Source organism: Miniopterus schreibersii (assembly GCF_964146895.1).
Source record: "Miniopterus schreibersii genome assembly, chromosome: 1".
Classification (NCBI taxonomy): domain Eukaryota; kingdom Metazoa; phylum Chordata; class Mammalia; order Chiroptera; family Miniopteridae; genus Miniopterus; species Miniopterus schreibersii.
In genome coordinates this window covers 67,328,365-67,354,966 of record NC_138101.1, presented here as the reverse complement: position 1 = coordinate 67,354,966, position 26,602 = coordinate 67,328,365, and the positions used below count along the sequence as shown (strand labels likewise).

Genomic DNA, 26,602 nt, shown 5'->3' with positions numbered 1-26,602 from the left:
CTCTTCTCCAATGTTTCTGTTTAGACTTCTGAGAATTTTGAGTGTTCTCAGAGTGGTGTGTGTGCAGTTTGAGGCTTGGACTATTTCTTATGTCTCTCCAGGTTGGGTAATAACACCTTAAATGGAACTTCAGAGGTTTTTTCATATAACTTTTTAAAAGGGAGAGCTGGGTTTGCCCTACCCCTGACCTTCAGCCCTGCCCACAGTCCCAGCCAGCTGCTGTCCACTTCAGCACCTTCTGAGTGTTAAAATGCCTGTAGCTACAGGGACACGTTTCCTTAAATCCCCATCATCAGAGAAGGGCCTAGCTGGTGACCTTTCCTTTCTGATTCTCCCTAGAAAGAGCTCTTCATTCCTTTCCTGTCTCGATTATTTACACATTACTTCTCAAAGGAAAGACAATCAAAGTGGTTGGCTCTTTTCCCTTTGCCCCAAATCTTTTCATATAAAGGCAAGAACATGTCTCAGTCTCAGACGTAAAAGCGTACTCTGGTTGTCATGGAAACCACTTGCTTTGCTTTTGAAGATCCCTAGGGAGAGAACTAACATCTATATTGTTGTTCCAGGATACTCTGTTATCTGAAAGGGGAATTTTAATTCACTTAGAAGCATTTGCCATGTGGGAGGTTATTGTTCTAGTTGTGACTTTCTACTTCAGAAGTTGTATTAAGGGTGATGCTATATAGTACTAAATACATCCTTAGATCTGAGATATTCCTAGACTGTTGGGCCAACTACTAATTTACTTTCTTCTTTTTTCACTGGTGAAAGGGTGACCGTGGAGACAAAGGAGACTCTGGAACCCTGGGACCAAGGGTGAGTGTGTCTTTCATCCCAGCTTTTGCCCCACCCTCCAAGCCCAAACTTAAAGTATGTGTCTGTGTGGCTTTTCATGAGCCACCTGAACTCATAATACCCAATAACAGCACTGGAGGTAGATGACTATAATTATTCCTAATTCCTCTCCTTTCCTATTATTTTTAATTTCAGTCACCAGTAGCAATGAGTGTGTAGATTCTAACACATAAAATCAGCTCAAGAGAAGAAGGTCTAAAGAACTCTCTCTACTTTCCCTCTGCTGAACGAGCAATAGCAAGCCCATAGTCATCCAGCTAGTAGATTTCCATTTCTCATTTAACCCAATTATTAGGAAAGCAATCACCCATATTTTCAAAGCCTTTTGTTAAAACACAGGCAGGGAATTATACATGACTAATGGCAATTCAGTGGCAGAGCTAATGAGTAGTATAGAAGTCTGGAAAATATATGTCTTCTCCTTTACGTTCCCTCTTTGGTTTTATTTTAATAGAACTCTTCCCTGTTGGGAAAACCATGCATTTCCTAAAAACAGTGTCCTATCTCCTTAGAGAATGAGGTCACAATCTTTGAGTTGTAGAGAACTAGAAAAGGTTAGGGGTGGCTTTAATAAATATGGTTAAAGCCAATGAATGCTTGCAAGTCGAATCAGATGAGCCTACATTTTATAGTTTTCAGAGAACAGTTTCAGAGGTTGAGTCATACCTCTTTTTTAATTCAGATTTCATATCTTTAACATGCCACAGACAAGGAAGTTAGAAATGGTTCGTGTCCTTTGAAATAAGGACATGTCTATGTATTTATTCTAAAGTTCGGTTGTGCCCTAGTGGGGAATTGATGGTCAAAGAGCTGCAAGTTTCTATTTCTATTCTTGCCCTAGTACCCCATATATCCTAGCCTCACCCACATGATTTCCTGTTGGTTGGTTTTTTTCATAGGGTCCACCTGGTCAAAAGGGGGATCAAGGAGCCACCGAGATCATAGACTATAATGGCAACCTCCATGAAGCCTTGCAGGCAAGTGACTGCTCCCCGCCCTGACACAGACAGTGACGCTGATGAGCACCATGTAATATGTGTGAATATCAGCTTCCATGCCCCTGGGATCCCAGAGGGCTCCACCGCTCAAAGCACACCCTCTCCCTATTCTGAACCCACCCCCACTTCCGACCCGTTTATCTTCTTCATTTCCTACCACGCTTCAATCTTTCAAACTTTCCTTTCCACCTTCAGCTATGCTTGAGTCTTACCTGGTTGAAACCTTGTGTTCGTTTCACCAATCTTTGCCTCGTTGCTTGAAAAGCAAGCCTAGCAAAGCAGTGAAGAGCCCTGTGGTTCTGGAGTTGAAGCTGCCAGGGTTCAACTTTCAACTCTTTGTCTTACTAAATGCATGACCTATGACAAGCTCATTTACTTCTCCATGCCTCAGTTTTCTCTAAGGAAAGTTGTCGTATCCACCTCCTATAGTTGTTGTGAGCTGTAAATAGCTAAATGCCTGGCACATGACAAGTCCTCGGTGGGTGTTTCTTATTACTGCTACCATTCAATTCTTTTTCTCTCATTAAGTGAAAACCATAGACTGCGTGGCTTGTCTCCATCTGCTATTCCCCCTTTTCATGCTTAGACTCCTGCATTCCAGCCTGTGTCATCAGGCTGCTGTAACTTCTCCTGCAAAGGTCACTAATAACCTCTAGGTCAAGCACATTGTACTTATCACCCTTGACTTTTCTGTCACATTTATACTGAAAAAAACTTCCTCTTTTGAAACTTTTTCTTCCTGGTTTCTCTGATCCTCTACTCTTATTTCTTCCACTTTTCTTCTTTGATGGGTCTACTCTATTTTTGTATTTCCAGTTTCTCTGTCCACTCCCTAATTTTTGGTATCCTCAAGTCTCTGGTCTTTTCTTGGTACATCGCCCCAAATCCTTCTGTGTTATGGCTGCTCCCAAATCGTTCATTGCCGTGTCTGATTCTGCATGTGCCTCCAGCTCTCTAGGAATATTTCCTCCATGGATGCACCATTGGTTATAGACTTCCACCAAGACACAAAGTTAAACTGGTTATCTTTCCCACCTACCAAGCAATTCCCTTTCTTAACTAACCAGTTCCTGATAATGATATCATAAGCCTTTGAATTTCTTAAAAAACTTTAGAGTTATTATTAAACTATTCTTAGTCCTTCATCCATTATGTCTCACTAGATGCTACTTTTCCTGTTTTTAAACTGTCTCTTGAGGTTGCCCCTATCCTATCCATTCCCAACTAGATCCACATCCTGTATATTTCAGGCCTAACACTGCAGCAAGCCCTCAGCCAATTCCTCTGCCCTCGTGCCTCCTTGCTCTTCTGATCCATCCTGTACATCACTCCAAGGCTAATTTTCCTAATTTTTACCATTTTGATGGCTTCAATCTTCTCAGAAACTTAAATGGACCCCCTCGCCTACTCTGTCAAGCTCAAACTGCTCCATCTGACTTTTAAGTCTCTATAATCCTGTCTTTCCTGTACAGAATTTTCTATTTCTCCGGAACACATTTTCACCAGAAGTGGTCCTATTGATCATATCCATAAAAATCCCCCTCTTTTTGTCTGGCTCATCCCATTCTGCTTTCCTTTCTTTCCTCCATCTAAATCCTTTCCAACAGTCCACTGCCACCATCCAGACGAGTTCCTCCCTTTAATCCTTTTAAACATTAGCAGTCAGGGCCTAGTAGTTTAACATTTAATTATTCCTAAATCACATAAATTATTTTAATCTTGCTGCTTACCTGACTGGAAGTTACTTGGTGACAGGAAACATATTTTATGCTTACTCTGTGTCCCCCAACATGCTTGACACAGGTCTGGGAGTAAATATTAAATAAACTTATTGGTAGACTGAAGTGAGTCTACTTTGCTCATATGTACAATTATGGACGATCCATTTCTTTGCTTGAAAGACAAATCGGTTGTTTTAAATATTTGCTATTTTGTACTTGTTTGGGTTTTTTTCCCCCTATCCTCATGACTTCACTAACATTCTCTAATTATGATAGACCTACATTTCTGTGGGTCCTTTGCCACAACTACCACTTTTAAGTAGTTTTTACAGAGTCTATATTCAGCTCAGCCTACTTCTTCTGTTCTTCCCACTGGCATATGTAAAGAAAGAGAAACTGAACAGGAAGCTTAAGTGCACCTACTGTGTTTTCAAAGTTCTTATAAAATATAGGGACACTTTTTAAACTTAATTTATTAATAATGTTGTAAATTTTCCTTATACTGCTTCCAATGGTACCATAATTCTTACTACAATCTTTAAGAGGTAGCCATTCTCTTACCTTCCAAAAAATGCTCCAATATTATTGGCCATTTTCTGAAATATTGTGGAAGAATACTTTTAAAGCATCCTGTGAAAGAACAGAGCCTGGGATGGAGCAATTTCTATCTCAAAAAATTCAAAGACTTATGGTAACATTAACAGAAACTGGTTAGTTAAGAAAGGGCATCACTTAGCCTAAAACTATAATCTTTGTTTTGATCTCCCCTCTACTACTAACTAGCTTAGTCATTTTAGGGAAATCAATATATCCATACTTCATTGATCACATTTGTAAAATGAGAATTTTTTTTAATAGATTTTTTTTCTAAGGGTCTATAAATTCTAACATTATGCTTAGGATTATTTTCAGGAGCTCCTGAACACTTTTGCTGGTGTGCTTACTTACACACACAGTATTTTATTAAAATTCTGACACCTGCATCTTGATATGAAACAATATGTGTGCTCAGTTTCCTCTTCTCACCTTGAGTTCTGCATGACTGTAAACAAGTCAACAGTCATCATAATCAACTACTTCATATTCATATCTCAACCTCCACAGATTTATTATTCTTATGAACTTGTTAGGGCAACTCTACGTTGTACTTGTAAATAGTTTATAGTTTCTTTTTTCACTTCAAAACTATTTATTTGTTTTCCTAATTTATTTGTGCTCTAGTGGATTAAGAGTCACTAAAAAGATGAACTAAACTCAATAGCCATTAGGTTGAAAGGAAGCAGCAGACATTTATTTCTCTAATTCTCCAACCAGTGATGGATTTTCACAGTTTTGCCAATTTCATTTCACCATTACCTCCTCTAAAAATATCTGCAAAAACGTCTAGGATAATTAGATAAATAGGAGTTTATTACAGTTATGGAAATATCACATTACACATATAAAATTTTACTATTCAATAGCGAAAATTGTCATTTACATGAACATTTGCCATAAGCCACCTATTTTGATTTTTATTTAAGGTGGTTACATTTCCACAATATGCAGTAAAATCTCTCCATTTCCTCTTCAGGCTTTTAAAATTCCACAACACCATTCAAACTAAACCCGTTGTCCGGTGTAAATCATGGGTGATTTTAAGCTTGCGTCTTTGTCAGAAAGGAAAGAAAATAACCTTTAATTCTAAAGCGATTTACACAAGTATCTCAGGGGATAAATCACAAAGCAGGCTGCCAGCCTTTAACCAGTTGGCAGCCGCTCTAGCTCATGCCTCCCGTTGCCCATCAGACCTCACCAGAGAATCGCATGTCTTTCTCCATCACTACCAACAGCCTGGGTTTCAAATCACTACTGAACTTCAGGAGAGAATCCTGCGGAGTTTATGTAGCTCTAACTTAGAAGAACCAGGTATGAGAAGTCCAACATGAGCAAACATCTTTAGGGCATGTGTGTGTCTGCCCACGGTGCTTCAGAATGGCAGGAAAAACTCTGGTTTTGAGAAGTTAGCTTAGTTTTCTGTCGTTCTTCTACTAACTGGATGGAACCTGCCCTGTATAATTTTTAAAAACAGTTACTTAACAAGATCATTTAAAACCCATCTGTTAGATAGTTCAGTTACCATTAATAATATTCTTTTATTATGCACCTCATTATAAAACATGCTGTTATCCTTAAATTTAAAAAAAGACAAACTAGTTTTGTGTTTAGGTGAAAAATGAATTATATATGGCACATGTTGGAAAACCTCCAAGAGTTCGCATTTTAAGCTCCCTTCCCTTTCTAAGGTCTTATGATTCTGTTTTCTAATTAAAATTGCACTATGTAATTGGAAGGCAATGATAAAAAAATAATTTATACTGTATAATTTTCTAACAGTCTTTTTAAAATGACTCATCTAGCCCTGCTGGCGTGGCTCAGTGTTTGAATATCGACCTATGATCTAGAAGATCTCTGTTCGATTCCCGGTCAGGGCACGTGCCTGGGTTGCAGGTTCCATCCCCAGGGGCGTGCAGGAGGCAGCTGATCAGTGACTCTCTCCTCATTGATGTTTCCATCTCTCTCTCCCCCTCTCCCTTCCTCTCTCTGAAATCAATAAACACATATTTAAAAAAAAAAAAAGACTCATCTGCCTGTAGGTGCAAAGAAATAGCTTTCTCGTAACCATAAATTCGACTCTTGCTTTAGGTGAATCCCATAAGAATAAAGTAAGTGGTATCTTAATTTACATAAATATGATGGTATAAAAATCTAGGCCATGGCTTTTTTTATAACCTTGCCCCAATTTGCGGTCATTTTGCCTTTGTCTTAGAAGTACTGGTAATTTTCTCCTACTATGTTTTCTCCGAGGCTGTAATGACCATAACAGATTTTATCATAGGGTATAGAATTGAGCCATTTATACATATGCATAAACAAATTGTTTTCTAAGGAGTAATGAGATCATGTCACTAGAGACTCAAGTGTTTGAGGTATGATAGATAATGTAAAGATTATTTTTTACAGCAACAATAATGAAAAACAGCAACAACAACTTGGATCAGAAATTGGAGTGGAGCAGTGGAAAACAAAGGGGTGGTGTTAGGCCGGTATTCACAAGCTTACAAGGAATTCCATGTTTCTCTGTTGGGACTGGAGTGCCTAATGGGGAATCTTTGCCCCTCTATAGTTGCATAAATTGGTCATAGGCCTTATAGGACATTTAGCACAAGACTTAAGCTAGAAAATATGAATATAAAAATGATTCATGGATTGGGGACCAAGCGTTTTGGAGATTCATACTTTCAGAGAATATATTTTGTTACAGAACTCTAGCGCTTTACATTAAAAAACTAGATGAATCCCATGTCGGCTTCTGTCTTTAGACATGGTGTTCGCATGTGCACTGTGAGGTCCAGACTAAAAGAGAAAAAATATCACTTCCACAATTAGATTGTTTGGTTTTCTCTAATCAAATTACTCTAGAATACAGCTTGTATAAATGATGAAGTTTCTCAGGTAACAGTTACACTAAAAAACCTCTAGTGTGTAGTATTTTACTACATAATTTTAAAAGATCAGGTGAATTATCTCTGGCCAGGTAGCTGAGTTGGTTAGAGCATCATTCCGATGTGCCAAGGTTGCGGGTGCAATCTCCAGTCAGCGCACATACAGGAGGCAACCAATAGATAAGTGAAACAACAAACTGATGTTTCTCTCTCTCTCTCAAATCAATAAATTAAATAAATAAATAAATAAACAAATAAAAATTGGTGAATTAAAACTTTGACATTTTCTTTTTTCTTTATCCACAGATTTTTTAAAAATAAAATTCTAAAAATAATGTTTAAAAGAATCTTTACAGTACAGTGTACTCATTTGAAGATAGGACAATACGCTCTCACATTCTTGTCAATTCCTTATGACATATCAGGCTTGCCAAAACATATTCAAAACGTTGCTTATTTCAGAAATGTGTTACTGTACTTTGGCACACAAAATAGGTAACTCTGTCTTTATCAATACATTTTCCCAACAGAGGATTACCACCCTAACTGTCACGGTAACTCTTATTGCATGATATCTGTGGTGTGTGGCTTTGGGTTTGATGTCAGTGCATGCCGCTCATAATGGTACTAATGTAGCAGTTGTTTTTATCTGACATTTATATTAATAACCTTTTTCACATTTGCCCCAGTTGAACCACTTTGTCTGTTTAGTGAAAAAGTCAAGGAAAAAAAGTTATTTTTCTTTAAAGTCTTTGGCCTTATCTTAACTGTTTAGCTTTGTTTTTTAGTGTTTGGGAAAGGAAAGCCTTTTGGTGGGGAGGGGAGAAATGTGTCTAGAAACACAGATAATATTAAAAAGCTAATTCAAGCCCAAAAGATAATTGTGAGATGGCAGCAATTTTACATTGTTTTTCAAATCAACAAAAAGAGCATCTTCAGTATTATTTTGGCCTAAATGTTTGTTGATGATTTTGCATATAAGTAGGTCTGTAACTGGTGAGAGTTTTCCTTTTTGCAAATCAATATTGGGGGGTATTTGATTGTGATAGAAATTAGGAAGATGTGTAGTGTACTTACTATTTGAAGCATAAAATTTAATACATAGATGTGGCTACCTTTTACAACTTTGTCTTTTCTGGATTTAGGGTCCCCCTGGACCACCTGGACCTCAAGGACTACAAGGGCCAAAGGTTATTCTTTATTTTACTTGTTTCCATTTAGCGCATGTGGTGCAGGAAATCCTGTATTAAATATTTGTACCTTTGCAAATCAACCTTACAAATTGCTGGAGAAGCTGAGATCAGCAATATTGCTTAAAAGGAGGTAAGACTAGAAATTGAGGTTTGGGCTGAAGGAAGCAGGATCAGAAAAAAGGAAAATTAGGAAAGAAGGGAGGCAGATAGGGGTGGCGTTAAGCTTAGGAGGACACTGAGAAAAACAGTATCAAACAGGGGAAAACATGTTTTACAGAAATTACAAATGTAAAGAAACACAAAATGTTGTCCATGAAGAAAGGAAAACATTTAAATAGAGGGGGATGAAGGAAAATTTACTCGGACACTCACTACAAAAGATCCTTCCCTCTAATTCTTTTGTAGTAAAAAGACTAGGGGGAGCTTTAGCATGATGCAGTCGCAGTGGCAATTTGAGGAATCATTTTTGAGTCATTTCTATAGCATTCTATTATTATATATATATTCAGACATTCTGCCATTTAAATCTTGTCTAATGAAACGTACCAACTATGAACAGTAGCAACCTAGAGTTATTCGATTATATTTAAAACTCGTTGCTGGCATTTGCCTTCTCCCTCCAAACTAAAGCTTAGTTATTTGGTCTCTTCGCACATGGCCGGTTAGTCTGGCTTTTCAGAACTAAGAATGAGTGTTGAAATACGACTTTCATCATTGGATTTTTGTGGGCCATTCAGGTGGTTTAGAAATCCATCTTCTGTTTCTGCCTCTTAAGGCGGTTTATTTGCTAAGTCTATCATACACACACACGCACCCACATCAGCTTTGGTACTCTTTTCTTTCAAGATACTTAAGAACAGAAAGCTAGCATATTTTTCTGTTATAAAAAGAAATATAAAGTAAAATATTACTGAGGTCCTTGGTTATGGGAAATATATTTGAACATAGACCTTAATTTCAAACAGATTTCCTGTACAACAGTGTACAGTTTGGGGTTTTTAACTTCGTTTCTGCACCACACTCTGGTCCCTAAGGGATGTACAGCCGTGCCCAGCCTTTGTTCGTGGTGAACGAGCCGGGCTGTATTCCTTAGTATCTTGGGGAGCTGGACTAGACAGCCTAGAAGGAAGCCTGCAGATCCGTTTTTCCTCTCTGTAGAGTCAACCAAGGTCTGAGTTCCTTGTTTCATCTCTTCATTGGACTGAGTCTCCAGAACCCAAATTGTCACCCGTGCTAAATGTGCGCCTCATTTCCTACAGGCCCCTCAGCTTCTAGGACTTAACTCTTCCTTACAGCCCGGACACCTGCAGAAGCCCAAAGGGTCCCCATCCCTTGACCCACAGGGGCAACAAGGACCACCTAGCCAAGAAGGCTATGTCATTAAAACCTACATCCCTTTGCTTTATAAACCAATTGCTATTCATTTATTAACTCAATTATTCAGTAAGTAATTCTTGAGCCTCTACTCTGTGATCAGTACTAATGTCTAGTGAGAATACTAAGGTACAGTAAGGGGTTTCAACCAGGGGATTACAGCCTGGGGAGGGCGATAGGCAGGTGAAGGTATAATTATTTATAAATAAGAGTAACTGCTTTGATCAAGATGGGAATTAAGAAGTCTGTCTCAGCCTTGGGAGTCAAGGATGACTTGGAGCTGAAACTGAAAGACAGGGAAATCGGCCAAATGAATATCTAGACAAATGGGGTGGGAGGAGACGGTCATACTCTCCTACCTCTTACCCTGCCATCCTTGCCACTGTGCTGTCACTCTGCCCCACCCCTCACAAGGATCTTGTCATTGAGATCTTGGGTTAGTTGATATAGTTCTTTATATGTCTCATGATCTCTCCTTGAGAAGGTTGGGATAATTGGGGTGAGATGTGCCTATGACCAAGACTCAGCAAATGCAGCCTTGAATCAAATATAAACCCCATTCTCACTCAGGACTCACAGCCTCAGACTGAATGAGAACTTTTTCAATTAGCATTGCTCCTTCATTTATCAAACGAGGATTGTTTGACTTCTTACACATCACATAACCCTTTCCAAACCACTTTTGATGGGTGAAGGATAATTGAGTAACTCATGAATTATGTTCTTCTTTTAAACACTCCTGGGTCACATTTTGAAGGTAAAAGTTTAGCAAAGCAATTGTTATTGGACCCAGAGCGCTGACAAGTTTTCAGACTGAATGAAACTAGGGCTTAGCCAGTTGCATCCAACCTCAGCAGGCTTGTTTGTGGCAAAATAAACTTTGCTGCTACCACAAAGAGCAGGAAATCTGGAAAAGAAAAGCCCTTTCTTTTCTTTTTCTTTTTTTGCCTTTCATTTGTTTGTCATGCTTTCTAAAACATTGGAAAGCTCAGATTTCATGTTATGGCCAATAGCCATTAAAGTTTTTTACCGGGGAAAAGAGCTCTAGCCATTTCAATATTGTGGTTTAAAACATCACCAAACAAGCCTTTCTAGAAAAATACAGTCTCAAGTCAGCTCCCTTGGAATTCTGTCTGAGAGGCAGGCCATTCAACTCTCAAAAGAGCTGGTTTTATGAAGTTTCCACAATGTGGAAACAAGGGATATTTATAATGGGATCCAAATACATGATTCATTGATATAAAATAATATCTTGCCTTTCAAAGAATTTTTTCAGTACCTTTCCAACTGAAAGGTGATTGGACATTTGTTGTTTGAATAAATCTCTAGCACATTGTTTAAATTTGTTTTTAATGGAACATCTTTAGTTAAGAAAAAATAAACCTATATATTTTGGGTTTGTCAAGAGTTCTAATAAATCATAATAAAAATAGTAAATTTAGTGCATTCCTTGCATAGTATAGGAAATTGAATTGATCCAAAAGTAATTTAATGTGGATTAAGATATTATCTGATTTATTATATCCTTCAGCAAGGCTTATCTGGAAGTAGCACATCCACAATCATTATGAATTTTTGTCTATGGTTCAAGCAGCGCCTGTTAAAATATTGTGAACTTATGGGGCTTCATGTTTTATTCTTTCTTAAGATAACTGTCATGTTTTTGCTTTTTTCTCAAATTGGAAAATAAGAGAAATCATACAGATTTTTTAGGAGAAAAAATTAACTGAGGCATGTAAATTGTTGCTATAGAAAAGGGTAAGCCATCAAATGATTTTTATCAGTTTCCTTTCACCAGTTTGTTTGTTTTTTAGCCTGCATCTCACATGAGGGAAAAATAAAAACACTGGGTCTTAGCTACACATAAGTATTGTTGTACATAGTATTCAAGAAAATGCTATTTCACTTTCTTTAGAGATGTGCTATGATGTAATGGAGTATTCTTAGGTTATGATACATTTGCTGAAAGTCAAATTGTACTGTTACCAACTAGCATCAATTTTATATAGTTTAGTATGCTACCAGTGATAAATGGAAGGAAGCCATCAGTTTTTATCTTAACAGGGAGAGCCAGGATCTCCAGGAATCCCCGGAGTTGACGGAGAGCAGGTAATTTTCAGATACATACTGTCATTTAAAGCATTGTTATTGCTCACTACTTTTGTTAAAGGTTTGAAGCCAGGAAAGGCATGCATGTGGATATATGATAGCCTCTCTTTTTTTCCACCATCTGTTCTGGGGACTACATTAACTCTAAAAAGCAGTTGGTTTTAAATTAGACCGTTTTCTTTGCAGAAAATACAAGCTATATGATGCTTTCGTTTTGTCTTAAGACTCCTTATCAATCTACCAGTGATACCTTTGTGAATTTTTAATAGACTTGTAAACCTATTACCTATTCAGTAAAAACGGCCTACTTTTTGTCAGTGAGTATAAGTGATTCAAGATGAAAATCAGTGACATAGTTTCCACAAAGTTAGATACTGCTTATATGTGTTTTCTTTTCTCAAATAAAGATTACAGCTAATTTTCTAGGTCATTAGGAGAGGCAGAAACAGGCAGGGCAGTGGCAGCTTTGCAGAATATGGCAGTTTCTCCGAGGGATTCCCCTAAAACAGAGGTTGGCAAACTTTTTTTATAAAGGACCAGATAGTAAATGTTTTAGGCTTTGCAGGCCTCATACAGCTTCTTTTGCATATCCTTTTAATGCCCCTTAAAAACATTTTTTTATAACATTCAGCCTGTGCATAAACAAACCTGGGCTGGATTTGGCCCATAAGCTGAAAAGAATCTGGCCAGGGGATTGTGGACAGTATTCAAATTTCAGAATCAAGTCATAGGCTTAGTTTCAAGCTATTTGATGTTTTCTGCGCTTCCATTATTTACCCAAGAAATGGCTAAAATCAAGTAGATCATAAGAGATCAAGGGGATTCTTGATACAGTTAGTGAAATATACTCCTCGGGTGATAGGTATTGATAGAGAAATTAAGTTTAAGAGAAGAGTTATTTTAATATCAGAGTTGTATGTTGAAATTACATGATGTCACAGTAAATAAATGTGGTAGTTACAGAAGAGACTTTAGATGATTCACTATATCAATCAGAGATCACATTAGAATTTTAAAATCTGGTCGTATATTTCTTTCCCCACTACTAGTCATTATAAATTTGACATGCAAATGACATGCTTTGTGGTCCCTATGTGTACAACAGCTGGGTTTTTTTTCCCTATAGTTGTTTACAAGGTTTTCTTCTGCTACTACTGCTATTACTAGAGTCCTAAAACCAACCAGGGTCTGATTAACCAGGTAGATTTAGTCATTCAGGCACCTACTCACCCACCCACCCACCCACCCAATGGGTGATTCTGAGGTAGGCGCTATAAAATAGATAGAAGTAACAAGAAAAGACACATTTCTGTCCACAAGTAGTTTTTAGTGTAGAAAAGATGAACAGATTATGCAGCCTCAGAGCCCCTTACTGTAATAACTGTGATTATCTCTGCTGGTGAGCAGGCCACCTGGGCATATTACATGGAGGAAGCAGTTCTGAGGAATGAGAAGAGTGCATTTCCTTCCATGAAAATACTTAATGACTCAGTATTAGTGTCAATGATTCAGAGTTGTTAGCATTCAAAAGATACCTTTATGTTTTTCCTTGTAGTAAAAGGCAAGTAAAAATAACACCCCAGATCACCTCACAGAGATGTCCTGAGAACACCAATAAGAGCAAGTTGAAGTATTTCTAAGCATTTCCGAGCATTAGCGTGCAGTGAATGATTTACCGTCTATAGATCAGACCATTGAACACTGATGGTGACTGGAACTTCTGCATTTAAAGGGGCTAGAGGGGATGTAGTGGGAGATGAGAGAAATTCCTTTGGACCTTTTTATTCTAACACTAGGTTCTGGTTCAAATGTGTATTGAACCAGAATTAAATCCATTAAATTTTTTTCAGGACCAGTGATGTAGAATTAGCTGCCAGCTATGAATATGGAATCTGGAGAAATGATGTCAACACCTAAATTCATGTTTTTCATACTTATATGGCCTAAGTGGTAGAATTTAATCCCTTCTGTTACACGGGGAAATAGTGTTGGTTCAATGTAGAAGGTTGCTACTAGAAATAACTCTACTTAGAAATGAAAATCAGAATCATCTTTACATAGGACCTACCTGTTGGCAAAATTGCTCTGGAATTCTGTGTTCCCTAGGATGTAACTGCCAAGGGTCAGTATGATTCTTACATGCAAACCATATCATTTGTAGGGGCTCAAAGGCTCAAAGGGAGACGTGGGGGACCCAGGTATGCCAGGTGAAAAAGGAGGAATCGGACTTCCCGGATTACCGGTATGTTTATGTGTTCCTATTAAGATAAATAATCAGAAAAGAATTCTATTATTAGCTGCAGTCTCATCTAATGCTTCATATAATATTCTAATTTTTAAATATTTGAGGTATTATTGGTTAATTACTGCAACTGGGGCTCTACAACAAATTTTAAAGCAGCTAAACAAATGAATTATAAAATAAACCTTTGTGTTTTCCTGAATTAGTTTCACTAGAAGATAGAAAAATAAAGTTGTTCACTTTAATTTAGTATGCATAAGATAGTGATAACTGATCAGTTTTAAATAAGCCATAATTAAAAAATAAACCAAAAGATGCAAAACAATTAAAAAACAAATTACTCTGGAAAGTCTTCTCTTTATGTGTATGATACTATGGGATGGTGTCTTTATGATCCCCCCACCCCCATAATTTTTACTAGAATTGGGAGGGGAAATTGTAGAAAAATGTAGGGAAAAAATGCAGAAAACCTCACTGTCTTCAATTTTTTTAAAACAAGGAAGTGTATAAATAAATGTTAATGACAACGTAGTTAAAAGACTGACCTTTGCCTTTTAAAGTGAACACCACCATAAAAAATATAACATTTATATTATTATATGCTCAGAAGTGTGTAAGTTGAGCCAATCAAGCCTAACTTAGTTTACATTTACTTTGTATTTTATTTCACATGTCACCCACGGCCTGGGGATTTGGGGAAGCTAGAATGCAGGAGGTTAAGTCCTTCTTTCACATATCATGAGTATAATATAAAAATTTCAAGAAGATGATGGGTTTTGGGAGGAAATTCAGCTGTTCCTTACACTTTGGAAATAACTTGACCAGCTCAACTCTCTTAATGGTTGTTTGTAGGGTGCCAACGGAATGAAAGGAGAGAAAGGAGACTCCGGATTGCCAGGTCCTCAGGGCCCTTCTGTAAGTCTGTGGTGGCTGAACTTCCACGGTTCCTGAAAAGCTCTGAAATGGGCCTATTATTCATCCAGCTCAGCCTCTGCCAGATGGCTTATCAACAGTGGAAAGACCATGAACCTCTGGGTTTGTCAAACTGTACAATAAATATCTGTCGGCCTCGTACAATGAGAGACAAAATGTCTCAGAGGTCTCAGTGAGAAGCAATTTTTCAGAGGACTGTCTAAACCTGGGGAAAAAATCAATGGTTTTCCCATGACGCCTGTGGGTAGAGCTTTGTGGATATAGAACATACGTTCTCTTTTTCCTCCAGAGCCCTATTGTTGCTTAGTGAAATATTGGAGAGTTTAATAGCGGTTGTGGCATTATAGCATTTCTTGGTAATCAGTTGCTTCCTTTTCTTTTAATGTACTTCTGATTTATTCTGGCTTTTGTAAAAGAACTGTATTTTTAAACTTTTTTTTTTGTTCTCATAAAGGAATTTCTAAACCTAGAGAATCAAACACATCATTTCTTCCAGTATCCTTCCTTTTCTGCAACTATTAATGACCTTAACAGAACCCCAGCAAAAGATTTAAGCCAAACTGCCTTATCTAAATGAAGTAACCAAATCCATGTTTATTTTTTGGACATACAGATCATAGGCCCACCAGGCCCACCAGGTCCCCATGGTCCACCAGGCCCCATGGTAAGTTTCTCTTCTCTCCAAAATGTAATCATTTATTTATGAGCACGCTACTAGGGAAAACATGAGCGCATTCTTCAAAACAGCCAGCTTGTATTTCCTACTACTCTCTGTGGAATGGACAGAAAATACGAGGTGCTTTGAGCTGAACTGACTTTACAGTGTTGTCTTTCACTCCCCCAAACACGTCTGTGGGAAGGAGATAGAGTAGTTTTGTGATAGGAAAGCTGTAGACAGACAGATTTGGCAAGCTTCATAACCTTACAAGGGGAACATCGGAAAATCATTTTAAACACTGTTCTGGACCATCGGTAGCAAAACAAGATTAATAATTGTAGCCATTAATGAATGTTTCTAACCAACTTTGAAGATTAAGATCCTCTAATGAAATGTTCACTTAGAACATTTATAAAATAATATGATAAAAATTGAAGCTCACTTCCACAGGTGACATACATTTTCCATCTTTTCCTTTGCACTCTATGGTGCTTTGATAGATACAGAATTTACTGCAGGGATCCTTCGGTGACCAATGTAGACAATGACCATGTCCTCATGAAACTTAGGGCCCGTGAGGAAGACAGTTTTTAAACCAGTGTAATTCTCCAAATGTCTATCTAATGATGGTTGTGTTGAGGCTGGAACATGGAAGGCGGGTGCTTCCAATGCTTTGGACTGGGGCAGGATGGGGACAAGTCCAGCAGCCTCTAAGCTCGCATTCATATCTAAGTGTCTCAATAACCACATGTCTTCAGTCATATGGATTAAATAAACTCTGGGTCTCTCTCTCCTCCTACTGAGCTCTAAGAAAGAGCACCATTGGAAGGATCAAGCCACAGAGCATAGCCCAGACCCAATCATCTACTTCTTACTGCCATTTCTATTTCGCCCACAAAACAGTTATAATTAACCTTATTTTCTTAAAAACTAAACAGTTTATTAAGACTTAAGCAAACAGCATATGTTTGGCTTTTTTTTCTTTTTTAATATATCTTTATTGATTTCAGAGAGAGGAAGGGAGAAGGAGAGAGAGATAGAAACATCAATGATGAGAGAGAGTCACCCCCCCCCACTGGGGATGGAGCCCACAACCTGGCATGTGCCCTGACCGGGAATCGAACCATGATCTCCTGGATCCTAGGTCGATGCTTAACCACTGAGCCATGCTGGCCAGGCCTTTTAGCCTTTTTTATACTCCCTCCACTTTAAGTTAGAAGATTAAATTTAAAAACACAATATCCTGATCATATCGTAAGTTAACTAGTTTAAAAGAATTATAAATCATTGCTAAAATGAGATAAAATACTTGATAAAATATCAGACATTTCCTGAAAATGTTTATCCACAACTTATCTAAAGGGAAAATATTATTCCAATGTACACATATGTAACAAACTTCTATGTATTGCTTGTTAAAAAAATTTTCCTACTGTGGTGTGATTTTATTGATGGGTATTTAAATACGCCTCTCTCCAGTAGTTTATTTAAATTACTTGAAAAGTTTAAAGCAATTCACAGGAACCTTTAGCTAATTTAGGTTGGCTAATTATTCTCTATATTTAGATTTTCTACAAAATACAGGGGAAAAGCCCCAATCTATGCATGTGCTATGACTTCCTTCCACTGGTAAACATTTGTTACAAGAACCTTGAAGAATTCATCTTTGCAAAAATAAATACATTCTAAATAATAACGCTCCCCACTACTGCATTAAAATCTTTTCCTTAGTGTTAAATTAAATAAATGATGCAACAGAGTTCCATACTTGACTATCATCTTTGCATTTTCTTTCTATCTCAACACCTGGGTCTAGAGCAGTTAGTAATGTAGAAGGCCTGCTCTTCACTGGTGTTTAAAATCTAGGACTTTTCTTTGGCAAATTTCTGTCTTTTAAGACCTATCTGTATTCCATATAAATTCATAAAATATCTCACATTTTCCACCTAGATTTTTTTTAATGGGGATTTGAGAAATAGGAGTAGTGTGGATTCACAATACTTTTTTCCCATTTTTGCTTTCATATAACAGTTTCAGATTCCTCCCTCCCTCTCACAGGCATTTAGCAGAAAGAATTGCTATTAATAAATTTCCTATGACAGAGCAATCCAGAAGCTGGAAGGAACTTCCACTAGGTATTAACATCCACTGGCCTGCCTCTAGCTATAGCTCAAACAAAAGGTTCTTGTTTTACATCTCTTTTGTTACTCTATGTAATCACTTCAGCTGGGAAACAGTGGATCAGTTCTTAATTAAAAGCTGTGTTTTTGATTTTCAGGGACCCCATGGACTTCCTGGACCAAAGGTAATCTAACAAATCCCTTGATTATTTGATTTCTGTTTCCTTGTTAATCATGGAGAAGCATGACGGAAGCATGTCTGTCCTGTCTTATTTACTTGTCAAGAATGTTGATAATCTTTAAGCCTTTAAGTATCCAGATGTTTAACTCTCACAACACAGAATGACTTAGACTTAGAACAAATTTAAGTGATATCACCTGGAGATGAATTATTCCCCATTTTGTCTTTTTTTTTTCCTTGTTACTGTGTAAGTTTCTTAAATTACTAATCATCATATACTCAAAATCAGCCATTTAGAAGTGAATCTGATGAGATTCTCAGACTAGTCCAAATGGTTTCTTACCATAGTGCCTTTAGTTGTACATATCGATGTTATTGATGCGTCTTGCTTGTCATGTGGCAGTCCTGCATCTAAATGCTTTACTGTCCAGCATCTTCATTTTCTACTCCCCTGGAGGTGACGGGCCTAGAATGGAACAGGGTGTATGAGGTGTGCTACGCTGAGGAGGAGATTGCATCACATACATTGAGACACATACATATACTCCAGGTTAACAAGAGGACAATGGATAGTAGCCCCTCCTTCTCAGCATTAGTGCAGCCTGTATGGTGAAGGCGGTCCCCACCTGTTCCCTGCCTTCGTGTAAACCAAGAGGACATCTAGGAGGATTAAAGGGAGCCCTGAAAGATAATCTCTTTCTTCCAGGGAACATGTGTGATGAGGAACTATGTTCTAATCACAGCTTTGCCCCTGACAGGCTGTGTTACCTTGGACAGATTATTTACCCTTTCTGATCCTTCATTTACTCAACTAAGTAACTTACCACATAGGGTTATGATGACTTAATAGCAAAATATCTGGTGCAGTTGTTGATAAGCACCCAATAAATGTCAGTTGTATTTGTTATCTTGTGATTTGGCGCTTTGGTCTGAACAGAAAACTTGAGCTAGTCCTCAAGGCTGTTTGAGAGAAGGTTCAGGTACTCGTGAAAGCTCCTCAATAGTGAATTGATACATTTAAATGTGAGGGGTGAGAGAACACATGAGTGCAGTGTTGGCACTAGGAATCAGAAAGGCAGCCCACCCTCTCCTCTGGAGACTCCCTCTGGCTCACTCAGCTTTAGGGGTGGCAGAGATATCGATCTGACTCCAGAAATCTGAGTTTCCCTTTTGAAGTCAGGCAGATGACTCACCCAAGCATGGGAAGAGTTCATGCCTCTTTATTATTGGCAGAATACCTTACCTTCTGGCAAGTCCAATGAGTGACAGTGTCTCAGAATCAAAGGTTATAGTTTGGGGTAAAAACATTGTTCTGGGGGGGTTAGAAAAGAGAGCCCATCTACTGGCATTGTGGTCTTAGTAGTTATCTAACTTCTCTGGGCCTCTCTTCCTTCTCTTGGCTTCTCCTTGGATGTTAAGGCACCTTTAAAGACCAGCGCAATCATAACAACTCAGGCTAAAGCCATCAAGACTGTGTTTTTAATTCCATGAGTGATTCTGATATCCCACTACCATTAGATTAACATATGCCCAAGATTCTTTTGATATCTAAAATGCAATGTGTTGGTTTTTGCCTACACTTAACTTTAATTGTACTTAAATCATAGACTTCAGAGAATTTTTATAAAGTTTCAAAGACCTCATAGAATACCTATGCTAATTCCTTGATTTTATAGATGATAAACTATAGGCCCAGGAAATTTAGGTTATTTATCCTAAATTACACTGCTAATTAAATGACAGACCTGGGACTAGAATTTAGGTCCAGCATTGAAATTTGGTCTTTTAGATTGTTTATAAACTCATTGTCTCAATTAATGACCATTCCTATCAATGCATGATTCCTTACCAAAGAATTTCACAGCCTACCCAGGCTTTCCTGCCTACCCATCATCTCAAGACCACTTGCTGAAAGACCACACACATGCAAAGCTATGTGTCTCAAGTTTAGACCAGTTAACTGAAGTTGACTGTTGAGCCTTGGCCTTCACCTCACATTAACTCTAGCTCTGTGACATTCCCAAGATCATACTTTACCAACCATAGCACATTTGGATTTCCTATAGTGGCAGCACTGTGCTCATCCTATCTTTAGAATCCCAACATTTCACTAGGTTGTGCCCAAATGTGTTCATTATTTTGTGACCCCTTCAAAAGTTCAAATATATAACGTGGTTCTAAGGATGAGCTGTTTCCCAGAATTTCCTGATGAGAAGAGTCACCTGGAAGGCTTATGAAAAGTACACATTTCCTGTGCTACTAAGGTCTGTGTGGGGCCCTGGACTCTTTATGTTTAACAAGCACCACACTGACTTCATCATCAGACAAATGGGGAAAGTACCACCCTCCTGCCATGTAGACATAACCTCTTCCTTGTTCCCACTCCACCCAGAAAGACTCGATAGGGCTTTGAGACTAAAATCATCTTCTTTCAAGGCTTTCAAGATTTTCTTGATGAAGTTAATGTCCGTGCTTAAAAGTTGAAAAGTGAGCCAGTTAAACTCTATCTCCAGCATACTGCTGCTGCTGACAGAAAATAGGTGTGCTGTATTCTTAGATTTTTTTTTTTAATAGAGTCAACAAAATTTATCACTTCCCACAGCTTTTGTAATGTCACCCTAAGCTAAATTCAAACCTTCTTTATTCAAACATTGGGCAGACGAACTTACTATGTGTAAGTTCTGTGATCTTCATATTTTCTTCTGGGATTGGCTATTTGCTGTCTTCTCTATTGATTAATCTATATAGGGACCTGACTTGGCAATGTCACTGAATGAGGACTCATTAAATGGCATTACTTCAAACATTAGCTGCTATATATTTAGCCCATTCCCCTGGGCAAAATGCTTAAAGGCTTAAAATGTCTGTATATAACACTGTCCTGCATATTCCAGTTTTCCATCGCAGCGGAGTAGGGTTTTTTATCACTGAATCTCCTTGAGCATCCGATTGTCTTTGATTTGCTTGGTCACTGAATCTCCTTGAGCATCCGATTGTCTTTGATTTGCTTGGTCAGAACAATGTAGTATAAGACCAATTGCCTTGATATACAACTAAAAAATTCAGCAACTCAGCTATATATATTTTGATTGTAAAGAACACACTTTCTAGGGAGCTTTGTTTCCTAGAATCTTATTTGTCAATTTCAGTTTATTAATTTTTTTTAATGTTTTAAAAATTAATTTTGAACTGATACAAGACAAATCTAGCCTGACTCAGCTATTCCCGAAAACTGGAATCTGCAACCATTTTAGAGACTGGCTCTCTTCTCTCATAGTTGAAACGCCCGTGATAGCAACCAAAATTGGCATTTGCTTTTGCATTTAGGGTGAACCAGGGTTAAATGGTGTTAAAGGATTGAAGGGTGAACCAGGTCAAAAGGGTGACAGAGGACCCCTTGGTCTTCCAGTAAGTAAAGAAAACTTTCCATTTCAGTGAAAATCTCGGACTTTTCTTTCTACCTTAGCAACAATTCTGGTTTACTTGGCGACTGTCTTTGAGTTGAGATTTCTGTAATTGGAAAACACACTGTTAGTGCAGAGCTCAGCCCCGTTTCTTTTTCTGATGTCTGCTCTTCTGTATGAGGAAGACCCCACAGCACACAATACCATACGTGTTTGTCCTTCAATTACATACATGCCAACCTTCCTCTTTTAAAGCTGACAATTCTTCTCCCATCACCCTCCTCTTTAAAAATGCATTGTGCTGAGAATTTCATAATTTCTCCCAAACATTTTTATAATTTAGTGCAGTTTCAAATTCTCCTTCAATATTTTTTTTCCCCCTCCTTCGATACCCAAACTGTAGCCCTCTTTTGGTGGCAAGTATGCACTTGGCCCTTGTTGATGGGGTGAGGTCAGTGCTGTGGCTCCTTACCTTAATCAATCATACTGTGGTCTAAATGTCGTATGTTGTCTGTTTCGGAAGTACTCTCTAAGAGATTATTGTAGCAATAGTGGATAGGATGGGAGAAGATTTTTATTTTTGACAAAAAAGGGATTTTCACCCATTGTGCACTTTATGCCAGCCTTCTTTCCACAACAACTAAAAAGAGATTTTTAAAAAACGGCTATTGAATATGAGGTTTAAATTTCAAGCTGTTACTATGCTGTCTATTCAGTGAATGTCAATAAAAGTCAATAAAGAACATTATAGATTACATTATTAAAATATGACATAAAATTGGTAATAGGAAATAGTTTATACACATATTTTCTATTTTTTAAAGATTTTTTTATTGACTTTTTTAAAGAGAGAGTAAGGGAGAGGGAGGGAGAGAAACATCGATGTGAGAGGGAAGCATTGATAGGCTGCTTCCTGCGCGCCCCCACCAGGGATTGAGCCTGCAACCTTTTGGTGCATAAGATGACACCCAACCAACTGAGCCACACCGGCCAGGGCTATACACATATTTTACACATAATTGATGACCACTTATTTTATTTTCCCTGTACTATATCTTAAGTACTAAGTATGCTCTTGATAACCAGTGCCTTACATAAATCAGGCATGTAGTAGATGCTCAATAGATACTCATTTATTGAATAAGTAATATAAAGCCTTGTATTAGAGCATAAGTTAAATCACACAAATTAGATCAATGGACCCTAGGCATAGAACCTCTATAATATATGTGAGTCATTAATTCACATCCCAGGTAAATATATTGTCAGTGCAAAAATTTTACCATCTCTGTGTTTATTTTTAAATGTTATAATGATGGTGACTCTGACAAAAGTACCAAAAAGTAAAAAAAAAGTTTGGATTTCTATTTCATTTAAACCCTTAACCTGATTTCTTTAAAGTTTGCCCTAATTTCAAATTTAGGACTAGTGATAATTTTTATACAACATTTAACAGAAAGCTGTACATATGCCAGCATTAAACAAACAAACAACAACACACTTTAAAATTTTTCAATTATTGCTAACTAAAGATGTATTTTGCAGTTATAGCCTCACTCCTAATAGAATTATACAGAAGGAATTGTAAAATAAAATATAAAGTTACCCAAATGGCATCATTGGTAGAGTTTGCAGCTGGAATCAATTTTTTTTCTTTCATTTTGTATTATTAATTACATCTGAAGCATAAAATGGGAAAAAGTTCTGCAACCTTGCCAAGAGAATTTATAGGGCTAGTGCATCGTCTTTCTTAAACAGTCCTTGACCTCATCAATATTTTTAAAGGACTGTAAATAAATATTTGAGTTTTAAGATGCAAACACCATATCAAAGAAGAAATTGTGCTTATTCTTGACATAAGCATTGAAAATGTCATCTTTTAATCACGTGCTATGCGTAGTCAGGAGTCCAAGGTGAAGAAAAGCATGCATTGCCTGAGAACATTAGATTTTTTAAAGCATTTCCCATTCAGACTTTGATGCAATGATTATTTGAAGTGAACTAAGGAACGATTTTGTTTGGGACAGTTATTTTTCTGTTTGGACTCATGAAATATTTCTGGCTTTTTCCTGTTCCTAGAAGTCCCTCTAGTGGCATCTAATGTGAACACAGTAAGAACACCCCAGAAAACAATGACTATTGTTCATGTAAAAGCCACAGTCATCCTGCAGGATGTGTTATTCATAAATGCTGTTTTAACAAACAAAACTAGAGCTCTTCTCCTCTGAAATGCTATTTATTCGTGATTGATTATTATAATGAGCCCTTTCTTAGAAGATTGGCCATTGTTTTTCCTTCCAGAACTTAAAGAAAATACCGTGAATAGTACAGTCTTGAGAAAATGAATTTCATGGGGATATTAGCAGTAACTGTAGTGACTGTTACTGGTAACTACTTTAAAGCCCACTCTATAAACCTCACTACCTTGATTTCTAAATAAGAATTTATCAAATGGAAATGTCATTAAAATGCCATCGTCTCTCGGGGTGTTTATTGTCCTGTGTTTCGTTTTTTTTTAACTAACAATTTGTAGCAATGTGATAATCATCCCCAAACCCTGTGACCGGGTATTATGTTGTTTGAAGTGTACGCCTGTTCATTGGTACCTCATACTAATCTCTGTTCTTGTCATTCGTGTTACACCCACCAACCCTGCTACCAACCAAATCACACAGGGAGCATCTGGCTTAGACGGGAAGCCAGGAGCCCGGGTGAGTCAGCGCCTCGTCTTGCTCCAGCGCGTTCGTGGCTATGAATTCTGTGCTTCAGGACAGACCCTTTGACTCATGTGTTCTCATTAAAAGATGAGGGTGCCTAGGACCGGGGTGCGACGAGAAGGTGGACAGGGACAGTAGCAGGAAAGGGAAAGGGGAACAGAGGGTGGGCCGCGGCTCTGTTGGACGTGCAGCCTTAACTACAGAGCATGATTCTGAAGCCGGGCTCGGGTCTGGACCCCCTGCTGGGTGAGAGGAATGGCCAGGCTAACTGGGTTCACTGTCCTAGGATCCCCACAGATTTTTCCATAACCAGTGGACATTTCCTGTCATTCCAGGAGAGAGGCCCTCTGAAGGGATTACAACCATGTGAATTTATTTTAACCTGCTTTTTCCTTTGATGTTTATGTTCTTATTAGAAATGTAACTCCTTCATTGGAACTAACTTTCAAATCTTTGTTCATCGAAATGACTTGTCTGTCTTCTGTCATTTTGTCTCTTTTTCTTTGGCTCTTAACGGCTTCATCTCTTCAATTTCAGCCGCAGATACTCAGTATTTTACGAGTCTTCTGAAGATGAACTTTGAGTTCAGGCAGTAAAGGCTCAGTTTAAGATGATGAGAATTCGCCAACACTAGAATGAATTTAAAACCCTGAATTATTTTATATCACAGGGCTCCAAGAGAGTAAACAGTAGACAAGAAATAAAAACACTGTAAAAACTTGTGCCAAATAGTTCCATTTGCAACTTTTACAATAAATTCTTTGCAAATCTAAGCATAGTCTTCCTGAAAATGAGCCGAAATCCTTGCTACACTTTTAAGAATCAGAAGGAAACTTCAGCTCTTCAATCCTAAAAACCTTCTTCAGGCAGTCATTGTTCTCCTGGGACCTCAGTGGTCCTCCATTCATTCAGGTATTATCTCATGGCCATAGAAATCCTTACCCTCAAGCAGGAGGCCAGAAGGCAATTACTCCGTTAAATCATCAGCTGCCTAGTTTGTGCCTTGGAAGCCCAGTGACTTCAGGCCCTGCAGCAGAACCTGCAGGAATAATTCCTTCCCTCTAAGGCCCCTGCTGCTCCCAATGGAGCCCGAGAAAGTTCAGTTTGAACACTGTTCTCCTTTATTTAATTTTGTTTATCTGTATAACTGTTCAAGCCTCTGAAGCAGCTGAAAACAAGGCTTTGGAGCATCCGTGGCCAAGGAAAGTGGGGATGACCACGGGGGTGGAGAAGGGATGTGAACAAGGGGTGATGTGAAGGAAAAACGATTGCAGGTTTTTTTTTAAGATTAGGGGGGCAAAGTGAAGCTGTTCCATTTAGTTGGGGAGGAAATATATAATTAAATATGATGCACAGTTTTGTGTGTGTGCCCTTCATGGAAATAGGCAGTTATATAATTCATCCCTGTTGCATGAGCTTCTTGAGAACCCCTGGCCTGAAAGGATCAAACCTAAAGCACTTTGAAAGGAGATGAGTTGTCTTGCTGACATTCTCAGGCGCCCTTCACTCAGGAAAGGTCCAGGATAAATTATAGCTGCTTTTCTCATAGCCCTTGGGATATGTCTCATATTATTTTATTTTTTTATCTTTTTCTTTAGGGTACAGATGGCCCTATGGGACCCCATGGCCCAGCAGGTCCCAAAGGAGAAAGAGTAAGTTGCTCCTGAGGTTACTAAGCTGTGACCTAAAGAAAAGAGAGTGTGGCCTTTTCATTGTACTTGAACTGAACTGTTCATTTCCCAGAAGAAACAAAGGGCCATCTACTATTAAATGAAACTAGCTATCATCATAAGTTCTATTCAGAGTCTTCACACAGAGACAGAACCACAGAGTGTGCCATGGACTGTGGCTGCCCTAATGCGACATTTACTCGGCTAACACAGAGCTCAGACCACGCCTTCCGAGCCCATAAGGAGGATGGTTTGATTTGGCCTTAGCCCAGTAAATAGAAGTCAGTGGGGCTGCCATTTCCTGGACTGCATATTCTGGCTGATAATATTTTATATAAAGCTACTTTATTCATAGAGGGTCAGCTGCGACTTTGCAAAGAAAATGACAAAACCGACGCAGTCTCCTCCACACATTTACACATGCTGCTGTTTTCAAAAAACAAAAGAATAGCCTATCTTTCTTTAGCCATACGGAAATAATTTCAGTGCATTATAAAGCAAAAACCTTTCACTAACCTCTCTATTGCTAGGCTGTGTTTTCATATCCTTGGGAAAAAAAGAAGTCAGAGTGGGGGATAAATATCTGACACAAAAAAATGTGCTGCCGCATCAGCAGCTGCTCGCCTGTCCGGAACGTCTCTCCCTCTTTCTCTGTTTTTCTCCCCTTTTTTCTTTCCCTCACCTTGGGAAACTTGCAAGTGTTTGTGTGTCTGAGTGGAATTGTGTCATCAGTTTCCCCACCATCCTGGAAGGGATGTAAAGAAAGTATCCTAATAGAGAGGGCTTCAAAATGTTGGAATAATTCATTGTGCAAGTTTGTGGTCTTTTAAAGGAAGATAGAGTTTCATCAATCTGGAATAATTTGCTTTAACATAGAGGGCCGCGTAGTGGTTTCTTTGGCGTACTCCCCAACCCCATGTTCTATAAGCTGAAGTCATCCAT

At 38.2% G+C, this 26,602-nt stretch overlaps 1 protein-coding gene across 1 annotated transcript in view; it reads left to right on the top strand.

Annotated features, from left to right (window-relative positions):
- Nucleotides 1–26,602, top strand: part of COL25A1 (collagen type XXV alpha 1 chain) — a 440,867-nt gene that overhangs the window by 392,343 nt on the left and 21,922 nt on the right. Inside the window, exons 22-31 of the mRNA XM_081131694.1 lie at nt 772–816; nt 1,755–1,832; nt 8,205–8,249; nt 11,691–11,735; nt 13,897–13,977; nt 14,830–14,892; nt 15,524–15,574; nt 17,847–17,873; nt 23,949–23,984; nt 25,589–25,642. Coding sequence (XP_080987820.1) covers nt 772–816; nt 1,755–1,832; nt 8,205–8,249; nt 11,691–11,735; nt 13,897–13,977; nt 14,830–14,892; nt 15,524–15,574; nt 17,847–17,873; nt 23,949–23,984; nt 25,589–25,642 — 525 coding nt within the window. The remainder of the gene's footprint in view (nt 1–771; nt 817–1,754; nt 1,833–8,204; nt 8,250–11,690; nt 11,736–13,896; nt 13,978–14,829; nt 14,893–15,523; nt 15,575–17,846; nt 17,874–23,948; nt 23,985–25,588; nt 25,643–26,602) is intronic.